Genomic DNA, 15,812 nt, shown 5'->3' with positions numbered 1-15,812 from the left:
CGTTAGGTGTAGGTCCTGCAATATAAATTTCCCTTCAGTTGTAATCCATCTACGAGCTTTCCCTGGGCAAAGGCACAACCTTGTGATCAGCTTGATTGCTGTCAGGTCTCGGGGCTTAAATGCATCTTTACTCTACAGAGAAAGATGCACACTCGTGGTGCCACCAAGAATCGATACTTTCCATGATCAGACAAAGAAGCTCTGGCGTCCTTTTTAGTTGTTTTTGATATATTTTATTTCTATTTGCAGGAAGGAAGTCGATACAAAATTTTCCTCCACTTTGTTATAATTATTAACTAAACTTCTTAGTACTGAAGACACAAGAACAAGAAACACAAGAAACTAACCTAATCTGCTCACTGAAAATCAAGCATCGTTACCGTTTTGTATGAAAATGGATTGCCGATAGTTTTGCTTTGTCTGACACTGTATGTCCAAAATTCTTACTGCATTATTGGTACCATTTTTTCAAAGGTAAATTACGTTGACCATATAATTAACAACACATTCTTTCACAGCTCAATACAAAGTTAATCTCCCACCTTTCCTAATCCTTGAGGTTGCAATACCTACTCCAAAATTCCACAGATTCAATGTTAGGAAAAAGTTTTTGATACCAACGCAGCTTGACATGACGAAAACTGATCACTTATTTAGCAAGATGGACAACTTAATTTATAACGACAAAGTAGATATCTTTACAAAGCCAACGTGTGATCAATACTCATTTCTTAAAATACATTATTGATGTCAATGAGTTCTATCTGATACTTTGGACAAACATTTATCATTTCTTACTAGCTGAACTGAAAACTCATAAAAAAACATCATACTCAATGAGTATTACTCATCTGACCGAATATACAAATTTTTGTTGATCTCTAGGTAATATTAAAGCATGACAGAAAGATAAAAGAAATTTTGTTAGACGCTTCTTTTTGATAACGACATGATTAGGATTACAGCATACTTAATTGAACTTCAATGAAAATTCCTATAATTATTCTATGGTCTATAACTCAAATTTTAGTATTGAAATATAATTTAAAATATAATTTTCTCTTTTTTAATTCAGAATAGTTGATCTTATTTATTATTCTATCAATTAATTGCATTTTAAATCAAGAAGTATATCACATACTTTTTGTCTTTGATAATTACCATTATTTTTTATTTGGATACAATAATAATCAACAATGATGATCAACAAAATTTTTAAAATTTCGTAGTATTATTTGCATTATTGTGCCAAGTCTAATCCAACCCCTTTCCCTAACCCATACCATTACCCATCCGATGGTGTTCATGTGGTCCGCACGGACTATTACGGCCATTACCCCTCCTTGATCTTCGGCTTTGGATTGACTTGCGCTCTTATTGCCCCACCAAACGCTGCAAAATGAAAATGAAAATGAAAGTTGTAATCCATCTACGAGCTTCGAAAGTATTTCTGCAGCAGGATTTCCTCTGGGAATAACTGTAGATATTACTTCAGAAACTTCTACGGCTATTCACATAGGTGTAGCTAGATGCCTGTCTGTCGGAATTCATCCCACGATTCCAACCGTATTTCTTACAGATACTTCTGCGAGGATGCATCGAAGAATTCCTCCAGGAATTTTCCTATAGCTTCCTTCGGTGAGTCTATCATGGATTCCGCTGGAGATTCTTTCAATAATTCCTGTAGGGATTTCACCAGTCAGGGAATTTCTCCTTGGATAACTTTAGAGGTTCCTCCAGTGGTTGTTCCAGTTCTTTTATCGTCATTCCTTCAGGATTTTTTTCCAGGGGTTCCCAAAGGAATTTCACCAGAGATCCTTTTAGATATTTCTGCAAAGACTGGCTTAGTGGTCTAGAGGCTACCGCTTCTGATTCATGTGCAGAACGTCCTGGGTTCGATCCCTGGCTCGTCCCTTTCCTGCTATATTTGTATGTTCGTAGCCATCGCTAGAACCAGAAAACGGATTGAAAAAAGTCGTTTCTCTTACTTCTAATCATATGCCGCCTACAAGTTATGTAACAAAACGAACTGTGCCGCCTCACAGTAATCTTCACATAATCTATCACTTTACGTCTGGCATCCATGTACCAATGCGTGAACCATATGTCAAAAATAAACCGCAGACAAACAGACGTGTCACTTGGAAGAAAATGCGATAAAAATCATCGAAACGCAAACATAATCGCCCAATGCTAATTATGCTGTGGTACGCAATTCTACTTTGTAGATGGCGGTAGTGAGCAAACGTCAAACAGGAGCAAAAACGATGCGAGCGCCATGAGCGAGCGATTTGCGAACTACGGAATATTTGAATAATCCGGAATCTGTGAATAAACATTTCCCATCAACACTCCGACATCCGCATGATCTTGTCTTGTGGAGGCGCAGAGGACTCATCGGCCTGTTGGCAATAAGCGATTGCAGTCATCATTTCCCTCCCCTTCCCCACATTGACCTGCAACCTGCCGCAGCAGACGCCATTCTCATCTAAAATAAGAAGATCACTAACGCTCACACACTGAAAATGCCTGTTGGTTCCAAACAGCTATATCATTGGTTCCTTGTGTGAGTGTAGCTGATCTGGCGATACTGGAGTAGCAACGGCGAGCGGTCAATCAAGCTCAAGCTCAAGATCCTTTTAAATATTTCTGCAGGTATATATTTCTCCAGGAATTCCGTCAGAGATTGCTCCAATAGTTCTATCATTCTAACATTCGAAGTATTTCTGCAGGAATTTTGTATCGGAAAATTGTAGCAGAGATTGTTCAAAAATTAATTCAGGAATTTCTTCAATAACTCGTCCAGAAATTATTGCAGACATGGATTCCTTCAGATTTTTCCAGGGATTCCCACGGAAATTTCTTCCAGGACTTTGTTTAGAATTCTCTCCTGGAATTTAAAAAAAAAATCCTCATGGGAGCTTTCGGGATTTCTCCAGGGGTGTCTTCAGGAATTTCTCCACGAGTTCCTCCAAGGATTCACTCGGGAATTCCTTCAGGGATTCTTTCAGGAACTGCTCCAGGGATTATTTTAAAAATTACTTCAAAGATTCCTCCAAAAACTCTTATTTGGATTCCTCCTGCAACTCCTCTAGGAATTACTCCAGGAATGGTTTAGGGTTTCTTCCTGGGATTCCTTCATGAATTTCTTGAGGGATTCTATTCAGGAACTGCTATAGGGATTCCTCCAGGAGTTCATACCCACAAACTCTTCTTGGTATTACTTCAGGATGTTTTCAAGATTTTCTCAATTCCTTCGGCGATTTCATCAGGACCTCCTCGTGGGATTTCTTCAGGAAGTCCTCCTGGAATTCCTTCAGGAATTTCTTTTCGTATTTCTTAGGGAATTGTTCCTGTGATTCCTCTAGGAATTCCTCTGCAAACTCTTCCAGGAATTCCTCTAGAGATTTCTCCAGAAACTCCTCCAGGGATTCCTTCAGGAACTCCTCCAGGGATTCGTCCAGGAATTCTTTCAGCGATTTTTCCAGAAATTCCTTCAGGACTTCCTGCAGGCATTACTCCAGGAATTGCTGCTGGGAGTCCTCCGGGTTTTTTACAGATATTCCTCCAGAAATTCCTCTAGAGATTTCTTCTGGAATTCTTCTAGGCATTCGTCCTCCGGCATTTCTTACAGGTATTCCTCCAGAAATTCCTCTAGAGATTCCCCCAGTTATTCTTCTAGGCATTGCTCCAGAATTGTTTCCAGGCATTTTACCACACATTCCTTCAGGATTTCACCCAAGAATTCCTCCAGGGACTTCTCCAAGAATTTCTCCAAGTATTGCTCCACAAACTCTTTTAGAAATTCCTCCAGGATTCCTCCGGGAATTCTTAGAGGCATTCCTCTGGGAATTTTCCTAGAGATTCCTCCAAGAATTCCTCGAGATATTTTTCCAGGAATTCCTCTGGAGATCCTCCAGGGATTCCTCCGGGAATTCTTAGAGGCATTCCTCTGGGAATTTTCCTAGAGATTCCTCCAAGAATTCCTCGATAGATTTCTCCAGGAATTCCTCTGGAGATTCCTACATGAATTCTTCTGGGCATTCTTCCAGGAATTCTTTCAAGCATTTCACGAGGAATTCCTCCAGGCATTCTTCCAGGATTTCATATAATAATTTCTCCAGGGACTCCACGTAGAATTATTCCAGAAAATTCTCGAAGAAATCCTCCAGGAATCTCTCCTGGTATTAGAAGTTCCTCTAGGAATTCCCACAAGAAACCCTCTAGGGATTCCTCCAGGAATTCCTCAAATTTCTTCTCAAGGGATTCCTCTAGGAATTTCTCCAGGAATTCCACTAGGCATTCCTCTAGGCATTTTGACACGAATCCCCCAGGCATTCCTTCAGGAATTCATCCAGGAATTCCCACGGGCACTTCTCCAAGAGGTCCTCCTGGAATTTTTACAGGAACTCTCTAATAAGGCATTCTTCCTGGAATTTCTTCAGGAATTCGTAATGAAATTTCTCCAGAACTTTTCCAGGGATTCCTTCAGGAGTTCCTCCAGAGATTACAATAAAAGTTGTACCTCAGTATTCGATAAATCTCAAACTTGTTAAGATCCAGGATTCCTGGTTTCAGAAATTCTTGGGATGTATATTATACATAGTTATATTCCATGTAATACTGTTGATAGTGTTGATGCAACTATCGAAGGTGCTGATAACGATCTGTTTTCCTTCCTTTCCAGCTCCATCTCCACTTTCGGCGAACTTCCTAGACCAAGAAGTTGAAGAGTTCCTGCCGGAGATCAACGAAGCCAACGCGTCGCTCCTCAAGCAGGTCGGTGAGGAAGCGGACATCAGTGCCGTCTACAAGACCGATAGTACCATCAGCGAACGCAAGGGCACCGGTGACGAAGAGGACGATGACGACGATACCTATTCGGATCTGCTGATTCCGCAGAGCAGTATTAAGGAATTGGACGAAGCCGAAGAAGAGGAGCTATCCAACGCGTCCAGCAGCGACGAGTTGTTGCTCGGCAGTGGCGGTGATCAGCCAAGTGCTTCCTCCGGCGCTGGCGCCGCCGCCGCCGCCTCCGATGAGATTAGATTTAAGAGTGGCCATTTCAATGCCAATACTTCCTCCGACTCGGACGACAGCATTTCGCGGGGGTTGAGCTTCGACGACGTACCCGACAAGGCGGGTAGTCGGAAACGGCTCCATCATCATCCGCAGCAACCGCAGTATCAGCTGCTGGAGCAACGACCGCAACAGCCGCAGGATCAACTGGCCAACTTGGCGGGCAATTTGCTATCGAGCGGAGTGCTTAGCTATTTGACATCTGCCATAGCCAGTGGTGCTTCGGCGGCAATGAGCCAATCGCATCCGGCTCCGAGTCTCAGCAGTAGGCATCCCAATAGGATGACGGTTTCCTCGGCGAGTGGCGACCGGAGGACTTTTGGAAACGACGGAGGAGATTCTACGGATGAAGACGAGGATAGCGACTTTGAGATGCTGAACCCGGACGAGCTGAACAATGTGTAATGAGGTGGGTTGCCGACCATGTAAGGTACTTTTTGCGAGAAATTATTATTTTTTGTTTGTGATCGAACTTTCTTTTTTTATGGGGCAGTGGCTTATTCTGTTGGGATACTTTCATGTGTTTCTATCTTGAAAAATACTTGTTATATAAGTTTGGCATTTCTGATCTTGAATACATGTGATAACATGTATTATATACTTGTTAAAACAATGATTCTCAAACTAAACTGTCCTTTTTAATGCATAGCTTGCACTCCCCAACATAAGTAAATGTCTTGAATAGACTTGGGAGTTTCACACAGACGGACTTGCCGACATACCAAGTAATATTTTGAAGACCAATTAGACTTGTAGAAGTTTTGAAAACCACCATGAAACCTAATGTCTTTTATTTTTGTTTTATGATGGTTTTAAGAACCTCTTCTAGTGTATTCGATTAATAAATATTACTTGGAATGGGGTCTCTATCTACCATGAACCTGCGAGACCTACGCTGGGTGGAAGGTTACTTTCCCATTGTTGACCCAGCTATCTACCTTCCTATACCTATAAATAAACCTATGGGACCACCTGGCTTTCGTGGAACTGCCCCATGCTATTTCGTCATTGAGGCCAAAAGACTGTCCTTCTGTGACTGCCCATGAGGTGAATTGCGTTTCCATTTAGCAATGGCTTCACTATTTGAACAATGAATTTATAATTTGATTCGTCTCCAGTGTAAATTCGGTAAAGGTATGTGAAAACTCTAACATACATTGTTTAGAATACGTCTCCTTGATGTAATGTCTCCCGTTTTGATATTCTGAAAACAATTCATGCAAATCCAATCATTGCCCCAATGGTTGATCACACACCCTGTATTGTGTAAATAATTGTACATGCTCATTATTATTCCTATTAAAAATACTTTTCCCATTAGCTTCCCCTCTATCATCTCGCAAACTCTATCATTCGTTCGTTATACCAAACGAGCCAACAGGAACAAGAACAAAAAAGATAAGAAAAACATCTTTAGCATTCATAATTTTATCGTAGAGACCCCGCATAGCGAACGAAGTTACGAAATTGGAGCATTTTTAGTTAGTTTACCGAATCCACCACCCAAACCATCCAGGCCATTTAGAGATCCGATTGAAGCGTAGACCACAGAAAAATACGAAAAATATGTGCAGCATTATAGCAAGTCAACTGTATGATGCAAAACAAACTAGTCCGCAGTGTGTTAGATTTTAACGAATTCACTACAAAACAGGAAAAGCTCATGGATGGCTTTGGTATCATTCGTATAGTACATAAACCCCACCCTCTTAAGTCAACGCTTTGAATGCTCTAAAGTAGGCGCAGCGAAATTACTGCAACCACCACCATGAAAATGGATGAACCTTGTGAAACCTTTTACGATGTTTTATAGAAGTCTTCTTTGATGGGTGATTTCGTTTCGTTCGTAAGTAACCGCACTCGATAAGGGGTTATGTCGTCCCTGGAAAGTCAAAATTATTGAAGAAGTGTGGTCCACAAGGAGGCAAATTAAAAGCAAGAGTTGTTCTTCTAAGAATTACGTTCACTTTTTGTTCTGTGTAGACATGCACTAGCTAATCGATGTGAATCGAATCTTCAGATAAATAAATTCGACGAGGTTTTTAGAACGTTTATAAAACCAAAATAAAATCATTTAGTGTTTCGAGATTTGTTGATTTTTTTCACCGAAAAAAATCAACAAATCTCGAAACATAAAATTCAACGGTGACGAAAAAACCCCACAAAGTAAAATCATTTAGGTTTTATGGCAGTTCTTGAAACTTCTCCAAAACCAATTAAACCAATCGAATTGTTGCTTGGTATGTTTTTCAAACACTCTTTCTGTTTGGAAGAATATAATTTTATGATTTTTTTATTTCATTAATTTTTGTCTTCTTGTTATTAAATTCACCTCCTGATTGGATCACATGGACTTGTATGGTGGACTTTATTTTCTGAGATCTCTCCATTTATTGTTTGAAGCACGAATCAAATGTATTGACACATCATCTGTTCAAGCTGACAGATAATATGCCAACAAACCATGACGCTTAAGGCTTACAAAATGGAGAAACAATCAGAAATTAAATTGTTCCCCGTTATGAAAACGAAATTTGTGATTGCGAACGGAACAACTTAAAAATGAATGAATGAAAAAAAAAACAATATTTATTAATGCTACTACTACGTGTGATATGATTTTATTATACTCTACATTACATATAAAATACATACTTGTGTACCCGTAACGACTATTGTGACGTAAATGAAATGAATAAACCACTATTCGTGATTAGTCGGAATGAGTGATCCACTTGGGTAGAACGGAAAGAAACAGCCTTTGATCGTTGCTGAATTACATTTGTACCGAGTGAAGCATTCTTCTCCACTGGAATCGGTGCTAAACCAATAGATTCCAGTCACTTTGGAAGTTGAGATTAAGCGGTTGAGCGCGGTGTGCCATGGAAGTGCTGGCCCGCCATGATTTTCTACATTAGAATAACCAGCCACAGAAATCCAATGTCGCGACTTTTCGTGTGACTAACATCTAGTTTGCCTCGCCCTTACAGCGTCAGTAGCGGTACTATAAGTGTCAAATAAATTTTGTTTACCAAAACAAAAGGTCCTCTACAAGATGGGCACTTAAACATAATCAATTATAACAACTAAAGTTATTAAAATAATTAAATAGGAAAACTGAGTACAGCGCCATTGGCGTTCTAGTGTATTTCTATTTTTTCTACTGAATGCTATCTTCGGCTGTCACTCTCCCTGCATCCAGTCGGCGTGCCTTATTTTATTAGCTTGGAAATAACCTACCTGGATATCTTGTTGGCTACAAAGTAACATTAACGAGCCTGGATAAAACAAAGAGGAGAAACGTCAAAATTGGAACAGTCGATCTAGTGTCATCCCCATAGTTCCAATCGAGCAGGAGACCTGTCAAAACGATAAGGATTCTCCACTTTGGTATACTCGAGACACTTTAAGTAACATTACTTCAATGCCGAGCGTATACTGCCCCCACTCGCATAACAGTCCCATTTGACTTTTCATCACTTTTGAGTTAACGTTATGAATAGTCATCATTTTTGATGTACTTCCAAAAACAACAATAAAAAATACGAATTTTTATGTCAATGTTTGAAAAAAATACCAAGTTATGAGCGTCCCATATCAAAAGTACCCGCATAACAGTCCCATCATGGATTTTTGTGTTACGTAACACATAACTGAACAACTTTGTAGTGATTGTAATATTTTTTACAGTTATATATTCATGTGCAAAGCAATCTGTGAAAGTTTCGAGATGATCGAAATATTTTTCAAATTTTGATGATTTTTCAAAGTTTTATATGGAAACAAGTTTTCAAACTTCAAATGCCGTTTTCTCAATTCCTACTTTTTGCAAATGGGACTGTTATGCGAGTGGGGGCAGTATAGTAGAGCACCATTTTCGTCGGTCTTAGGCGACGTTCCTCCAGGTTCCCTGTTCGTGCAGGTTTCTCATGTCTTCTTCAACCGCATGCAGCCAACGCGTTCGCAGCCGCCCATGAAGTTGCCGACCTCTTCCTGGTTCCATGCTGAATATTGTTTTCCCTGTTCTTTCTTCCGACATTTGCACTACGTGTCCAGCCGTTTTACAATAGTCGCCTCTTTGCACAACTCGAAATTCATGCGACTGCGTCATACATCATTTTCCACCAAAAATTGTCCGCAGCTCTTTGGGCTCAAAAACTCAGAAAGCTTTTCAGTCGACCTCCTTTAACGTCCACGGCTCGTTACCGAACAATCAGCGTCTTATATAGAGCGTTTTCATTTGCAAATTACGGGCCCTAAGCTGGTTACGCAATCGAAAAAAGTCCATGTTCGACGCTGCAATACGCCTTTTCACCTCACGGGAAACGTTATTTTCACATGCCATAAGTTTTTGAAGATAAACAATTTCTTCAAAAAACTTCATATACATCCCCATCAATCACCACCACAGCACTAACACTAGTAGGCCTGCCATTGTCTCTATCCGCTATCATGTACTTCATCTTGGAGGAGTTTATCGTCAAGCCTATTCTCGCTGTCTCCGTCTTCAGAGAAGCATAAGCTTCCTCCATTGCTATACGATCGATGCCGATGAGATCTACACGGAGAAATCAAACTACCTAATTTTTGGGTCGATTTTACTCAAAGCTGAGTATATCGAATAAACTAGTTACCCAAAATTAGGTTGTTTTCCCTCTTTCCCCCACCGATGTTGTCAAAAACAAACAGAGATGCATCTACCCAATGGGGATCCTTGAGCCCAATAAGCCAATTTTGAGTAAATGTAGGTATACTCAAATTTGGGTTGAATGAGGGGGGGTCTTGGGTTGAATTTACCTACTCTTAAGTATATTTTTTTGCTAGAGGTAAAGGTAATTTACCTAGTGTGAGTTTATTCGATTTACTCAAATTTGGCTTATTGGGCGGAACTATGGGATTGCGTCAAAAGAACTCAATTTTGGGTAGTTTGGCGGTTCCGTGTATATCGTCCGCAAAACCGAGGAGCATGTGCGACCCTGTGATGTTAGTGCCATGTGTTTTGTACGCCAGATCTTCTAATCGCCTTCATTCTAGTGCAATTTTGAACAGCAAATTTGAAAGAGCATCACCCCGTTTGAATCCATCTAAAAGGTCACAAACGAGATAGACGATCCGAATACTTGATTTTGATGCATGCAGCGTTGCGCGTATCAGCCTAATTAGTTTCGCAGGAAGACCATGTTCTGATATTATCTGCCAAAGCTAATTTCTTTTCACTGAATCGTACACTGCTTTAAAATCAATGAAAACATGGTGAGCCTGCAAGTTATATTCTATTCCAGAAATTTATCTAAGATCATCCACAGGTTAATCATTTGATCGGTCTTTGATCGGCTCTTACGAAAACCAGCCTGGTATTCGCCGACGAAGGACTCCTCAAGAGGTCTCAGTCTGTTGAGCAGGACACGCGACAGTATCTTATATGCCGTATTTAAAAAAGGTAATCCCTCTGTAATTGGCACACTCTAGTCTGTGCCCTTTCTTGTTGATTGAGTATATGAAGCCATCCAACCAGCTAGTAGGCAATTCTTCATCCTCCCAAATCTTTACAAGAATCTGGTGGATCCGTGCTTAAGAAGTTCGACCGAGATCATGTCCTTCTCAAAAGCCTTGGTGTTTTCAACCCCTCAAGGGCCTTTTTAACCAGTGTTGATGGTTCCAGTGCTTGATTATCCTGTTCCTGGGTGCTCCTTCATTGCTACATTGCTACCATTCAATCTTCGAAGTGCTCCTTCCACCATTGTTTCGTATGTTAGAAACCCTCCGCATATCGTTCCTATCCATTCTACCATCCGCTTCAACAATCAAAATCTTGCCACCCTGTACCGCTCCCTGTTGAACCGAGTACCGGCCACTAGCATTCGACCGACTTCTGGCGGCATCCTTATCGTTCGTCACTCGTTGGCACTCCACGTCAAACCAACCATTACGTTGGTGTCACTGATCGATAGAGGCTTGCAGCAAATACCTAACCTCATCGAATTCCCATACGATTTGTAAACATTGCCCTCAAATTTTTTTTGAGGGCAAGGACGGCTTTATGGACCGACGCCGAAGGAAAGAAAGAGAAGGAGACAGTGATGACGTCAGCGTGCAAGCGCCCATGCCTATCACCTCTTGGAGAAGTAGAGTCTGTAGAGTTGTCACTGCTGCTTGGATAAATCCTTATAAACTGTGGACATCTCCTGATCCATTGCACAATGGGTCCAGAGCCGCATTTACGAAGACAAAAATGTTTGTGCCTAAACCATATGTTTTAGATAGAGTAAGGTGGGGCAAAAGTTCGACCTTAGTTGAAAATTCAATATTTTTCGAAAATCCAAGGCAGATAAAAATAAATGAATACCGTTTGGTGATTCTACCATCCATGCGCTAAAACTCTGCTGAACAAAGTAACATCAAATGTCTTTTCAATTTTTAGTTGCAACACGTTTTGTAAGTGTGCGTCCAATTCGAACTCTTGCCCCACCGCTGGGGCAAAAGTTCGAATCTAGTGTTTGTCGAGTTTAGTTAATCGTAACACAATATTTTGACACTTTAGTAATAGGAATACCAGAAACCAATTAATATTTGATGTTGGAATTGGAATACACTTCAAAGTTCGATCTGGATTTTACCCAAATCAGGGTAAAACTTACTACATCAAAAATTAGTAGTTTTCCGCCAAATTCAGATAAAACAACATTTTTTTTCAACTTCGATCGAATTTTCCCACTAATTCCATCATTTTTAGAGATAATATGTACATTTTGCACAATTTTAGGTTTTCACGTAGAGTTGCCACATGACTCGAACTCTTGCCCCACAATTCGAACTTTTGCCCCACTATGTGTAAAATATGATTTCCAAATCGTTTTTGCAAAAAGTTGTACATGCCAAAGCATCTTCAAAATATACCTAGTTTCGCCCCAAAATAAAATACCGAATTCGAATTCATTACAATTCCATTTCATGCGTTGAAAGTACCATCGCAAATTACAATTTTTCGATCAAAAACCAACATTTACTCATAACTTTTCGAAATATTAATCAATTTTTATAATTTTTGGAGTGAAAGACTCTTATTCTAATAGGTTTCGAACAACCTTGACACCCGAAAGAAAAAGTTTGAATTGAGCTCAAAAACTTCAAAAGAAACTTTTACCCCACTCGAACTTTTGCCCCACTTTACTCTACATGGTGTCTTTGGAAAAGTTTCTTCATATTTTTCGACCTTTTTTCTCATCATTGTGAAATTAGGGTGGTCCCTCTAATTTAGCTGATCCAAACATCTGCTTTTTAATAGTTTTATGTACGCTTACAAAATGGTCTACAAAGTTGTAAAAGAACTCATTTGGAGCAAGTTTGCCGAAGAAACCATTATTCTATCTCTTATGGTTCCTAACTTATAGTTTTTTGAAAGAATCATGTTAGGGTGATCCATAAAATTAAATTTTTTTGTAATAACTTTTAATCCATTTGTTTCTCGTAAAAACTTTGTTCCGAGCACTGTTAGGACTATAAATGACGCATATTTTTTTCCAAAGAGCTCAATATTCTATCTCTCATAGTTAAAAAGATATTGGCTTTTTTCTTCAAAAAATCACTTTTTTTTTCAAAAAGTCATATCTCAAAAAGGAGCAAATGCCGGATTGCATTAAAAGGATCGTATTCTGTTCTATTAATGGTGAAAAAATTGTGAGTACATTTTTTGTTTGAAGCTTTTTATTGAATTTAAAAAATACGGTTTTTTACATAGAAAATCAGTTGTAACTCTTCAAATCGATGAGATACAAACTTGGCGTCTTCAACAATATTGTAAGTTTTTGGATGCCCTGAAAGTGCTCAGAACAAAGTATAGCGAAAAAATCAACGCATAAAATTATATTGAATAAAAACGGGTTTTCATATGGAAAACAAAACATTTCAAGAAAATTTAAATCTTCTTTCCTATCTTCTCGTCGAGCTTCTGATGGTACATTGTAGCAACCTCTTCGGCTGACAAGCGTTGGATATTAAAACTAATGGTTTTGTTGTTTCTTGAACTTCAATAACCAATATTGTTGTTTTAAAAAAGTCAACTGTCAACACATTCAAAAGAATTTTTTGTTGAATTTACAAGTTTTTATGTTTTGGCAAAATAACAAACTTTTTGCTGGATGTATTGCTGTATTTACAGCATGTCAAAAACCAGCCAAATTTTGGTGGTTTTCAGCGAAGTGAAAATAGTGTGTACATCCAGCAAAAAGTTTTTGCTGGCTATTCAGCAATGCGTTTTGACAGCATATTTTGCTGGTTGACCAGTAATTTTGTCCGCGCTCAATTCCGGCTGGATTTTTTTGTTTTTTGTTTTTTTTTTTGCGGGAGAATAAACTTTAAATAATCAATAAAATTCAGTTTTCCTGCAGTGCGACAGCACTGGAAATGTTCATTTTAAGTGTGGCACATTACTTTAGCTGCTTCCGACGTCCTTTTCCGTTGGAAATCTTATGCATTCCTTTTAATTAACCTTGAAGTGAGGGTGCGTGCGTAATTGTTTTTGGGAAACTGTAAGTGTTTGACAGGTATGTTGCTGATTATCCAGTGATTCGAATGTTTGCTGATTTATCAGTTGTCATCACTGATCTCTCAGCAAAATATAGTTTGCTGATGTCCATCCAGCAAATTATTTTGCTGGATGAGAAATCCAAAATTTGGTGTGTAATAGAGTGGCAAATAAAAATAAATATCACAAATAACATTTCCGCCATTTCAAATCAACTAGTGGATCCGTTTTCGTTGCCTTTCCGGGTTATATTACAAAGTATTCTAACCCAGAAAGAGCTTCTGCGCTAATACACACGTAGTACTGAGAGCGGTGATGTCAATTCCACAAAAACACGCTTAATACAAAAACGATCACAATCTCGCTAAAGGAATCCTTGTAGAAATCTTTAAAGGAATTCCTTGATTTGTCCCTGGAAAAATCACTGGAGGCATCCTTAGAGAAGTTTGAAAGAAGTTTCCGAATCACTACGGAAATTACTGTAATTCATAGAAGATCTCTGTAAAAAAAAAAATTGAAAAATCCCCAGAGGAATCTATGGACAACATCCTGAAGCTCTATACCCGAATAGGAACGAATTAGATATCATACCAAGACAAGGTATTGAGTCATCGACAAAAATACCTCAACGAGTTATTGGTTTGGTGCTTGAGGTATTATTGAATTATAGAACACGCATCATTTATTGTTTTAGGTTTTGCATACCTCAGTTTAACCATTTTAACATTCAACACCTATTCTCTCCTGCTCGGGTATCTGGGAGTTCCTAGAGAAATCCCTAAAAATGTCCTGAGGAATATCTGGAAGAAACTCTGAAGTCCAAGCACGAGTTTCTGAAAAAAATGAAGGAAAAGGAGCTCCTGGAATAATCCTTGGAGAAATTTCAGCAGTACTTTTGGGACTTCCTCCTTAAAGCACATGTTATGCTCCACCAACAGAAAGTTCTGGCCGAAACTTTAGGAAAATCCCTGGAGAAATCTTTCCAAGAATCGCAAGAATAATTCTTAGGAAATTTATAGAGGAAACCCTGGTGATATCATAGGTAAAGGAAGGTAAGGCAAAATCTGCAGCAGTAATTCCTGAAGAAATCCCAGGTGAACTGAAGGATTCCATACGGAATTCTTGAAGGAATACCAATTGATACTAAGAGGAATTTGAATGCTTCTAACTGCTGGAAGTCTGTACATACCGGGAATTCATCATAAAAAAATATCTGGAGAATTTTTCCTTGGAAATTCTAGAGGAATCTCAGCAGGAATATCCGAAAGAATCTCTACAGGCATTGGTTGGGAAATTCCTAGATTGGCGTCTGTTTTCAAAGGATACCGTAAATTGTATTTTGGAAACAGTCGCAAATTTAGCATTTTTTTTCGCTGAAACGAAATTTTAAATTGTTTGGCCCTTTTCAAATATAACGGGAGATTTGTTTGTTACGTATTTTGAATATGATTCCAAAATATATCAACTGATATTAAGATTGATTGTAAAATGGTACCGTGAGGTGCCCATATTTCGTGCACTTAAGAATTCTCAAAGTTTGATAAACTACTGAAATTTTACCATAAAGTATATCAGATTATTTTCTTCAATAATATTTAGTGCTGGCTCTGTAGCTCACAAGAAAAATATAAATTAGGCAAATTCACATTATACAAGATAGTTACATCATTAGTTTCGATTTGTTTAAAAGTGCCAAATTTCGTGCATGGGTTCCAAATTTCGTTCAAAATGGGTCCAAATTTCGTTCACTCTTAAAGACATAGAATTCGCCTAAATGTATTAATTTTCAAAACGTTGCATACTCGTATAATACCCATGAAACCATAACGTGTAGATAAAATCGAAGTCTGTGACAAAATATGAGTGAATATTTGTTGTTTCCCATGTTCGTCCCGGATGTTTACATTAAGATTTCCAAAAATCCTTCTGTAGTTTTAAGGGTTATTATTTTGACGTTTCTTTTGGATTAAAGACCATTTTAATCAAACAATAAATTGTTTGCTACTTGAATCAAATGTTCACTAACTTTCCTGATGATCAGTAATGTGAATCAATTCATTTTTGTACCTTATTGTAGCTTTTTACCTTTCTATTATGTCACATAATTTATATGCCATTAATAGGCACATTCCTTGGGAGGTTAGTTCTAGTAAAGTGTCGTCTCCCAAATTTGTGTTCTGGCAATAAGGCTTACGACAATAATTTGCTT

At 38.7% G+C, this 15,812-nt stretch overlaps 1 protein-coding gene across 6 annotated transcripts in view; it reads left to right on the top strand.

Moving 5' to 3' along the window:
* LOC109428574 (uncharacterized) overlaps window positions 1-7,793 on the top strand; it is a 64,468-nt gene extending 56,675 nt beyond the window's left edge. For 5 of the 6 annotated variants that reach the window (XM_062844383.1, XM_062844380.1, XM_062844381.1 and 2 more), the window contains one exon: window positions 4,688-7,793. In XM_062844383.1, coding sequence (XP_062700367.1) covers window positions 4,688-5,484 — 797 coding nt within the window. In that variant the 3' untranslated portion in view covers window positions 5,485-7,793. The remainder of the gene's footprint in view (window positions 1-4,687) is intronic. The other variant, XM_029856794.2, reaches the window with a different exon arrangement.
* The last annotated feature ends 8,019 nt before the right edge of the window (window positions 7,794-15,812 follow it).

This window comes from Aedes albopictus, chromosome 1 (genome assembly GCF_035046485.1).
Source record: "Aedes albopictus strain Foshan chromosome 1, AalbF5, whole genome shotgun sequence".
Lineage (NCBI taxonomy): Eukaryota > Metazoa > Arthropoda > Insecta > Diptera > Culicidae > Aedes > Aedes albopictus.
The sequence above is the reverse complement of the archived record's forward strand: the minus strand, read 5'-3'. Positions and strand labels throughout refer to the sequence as shown.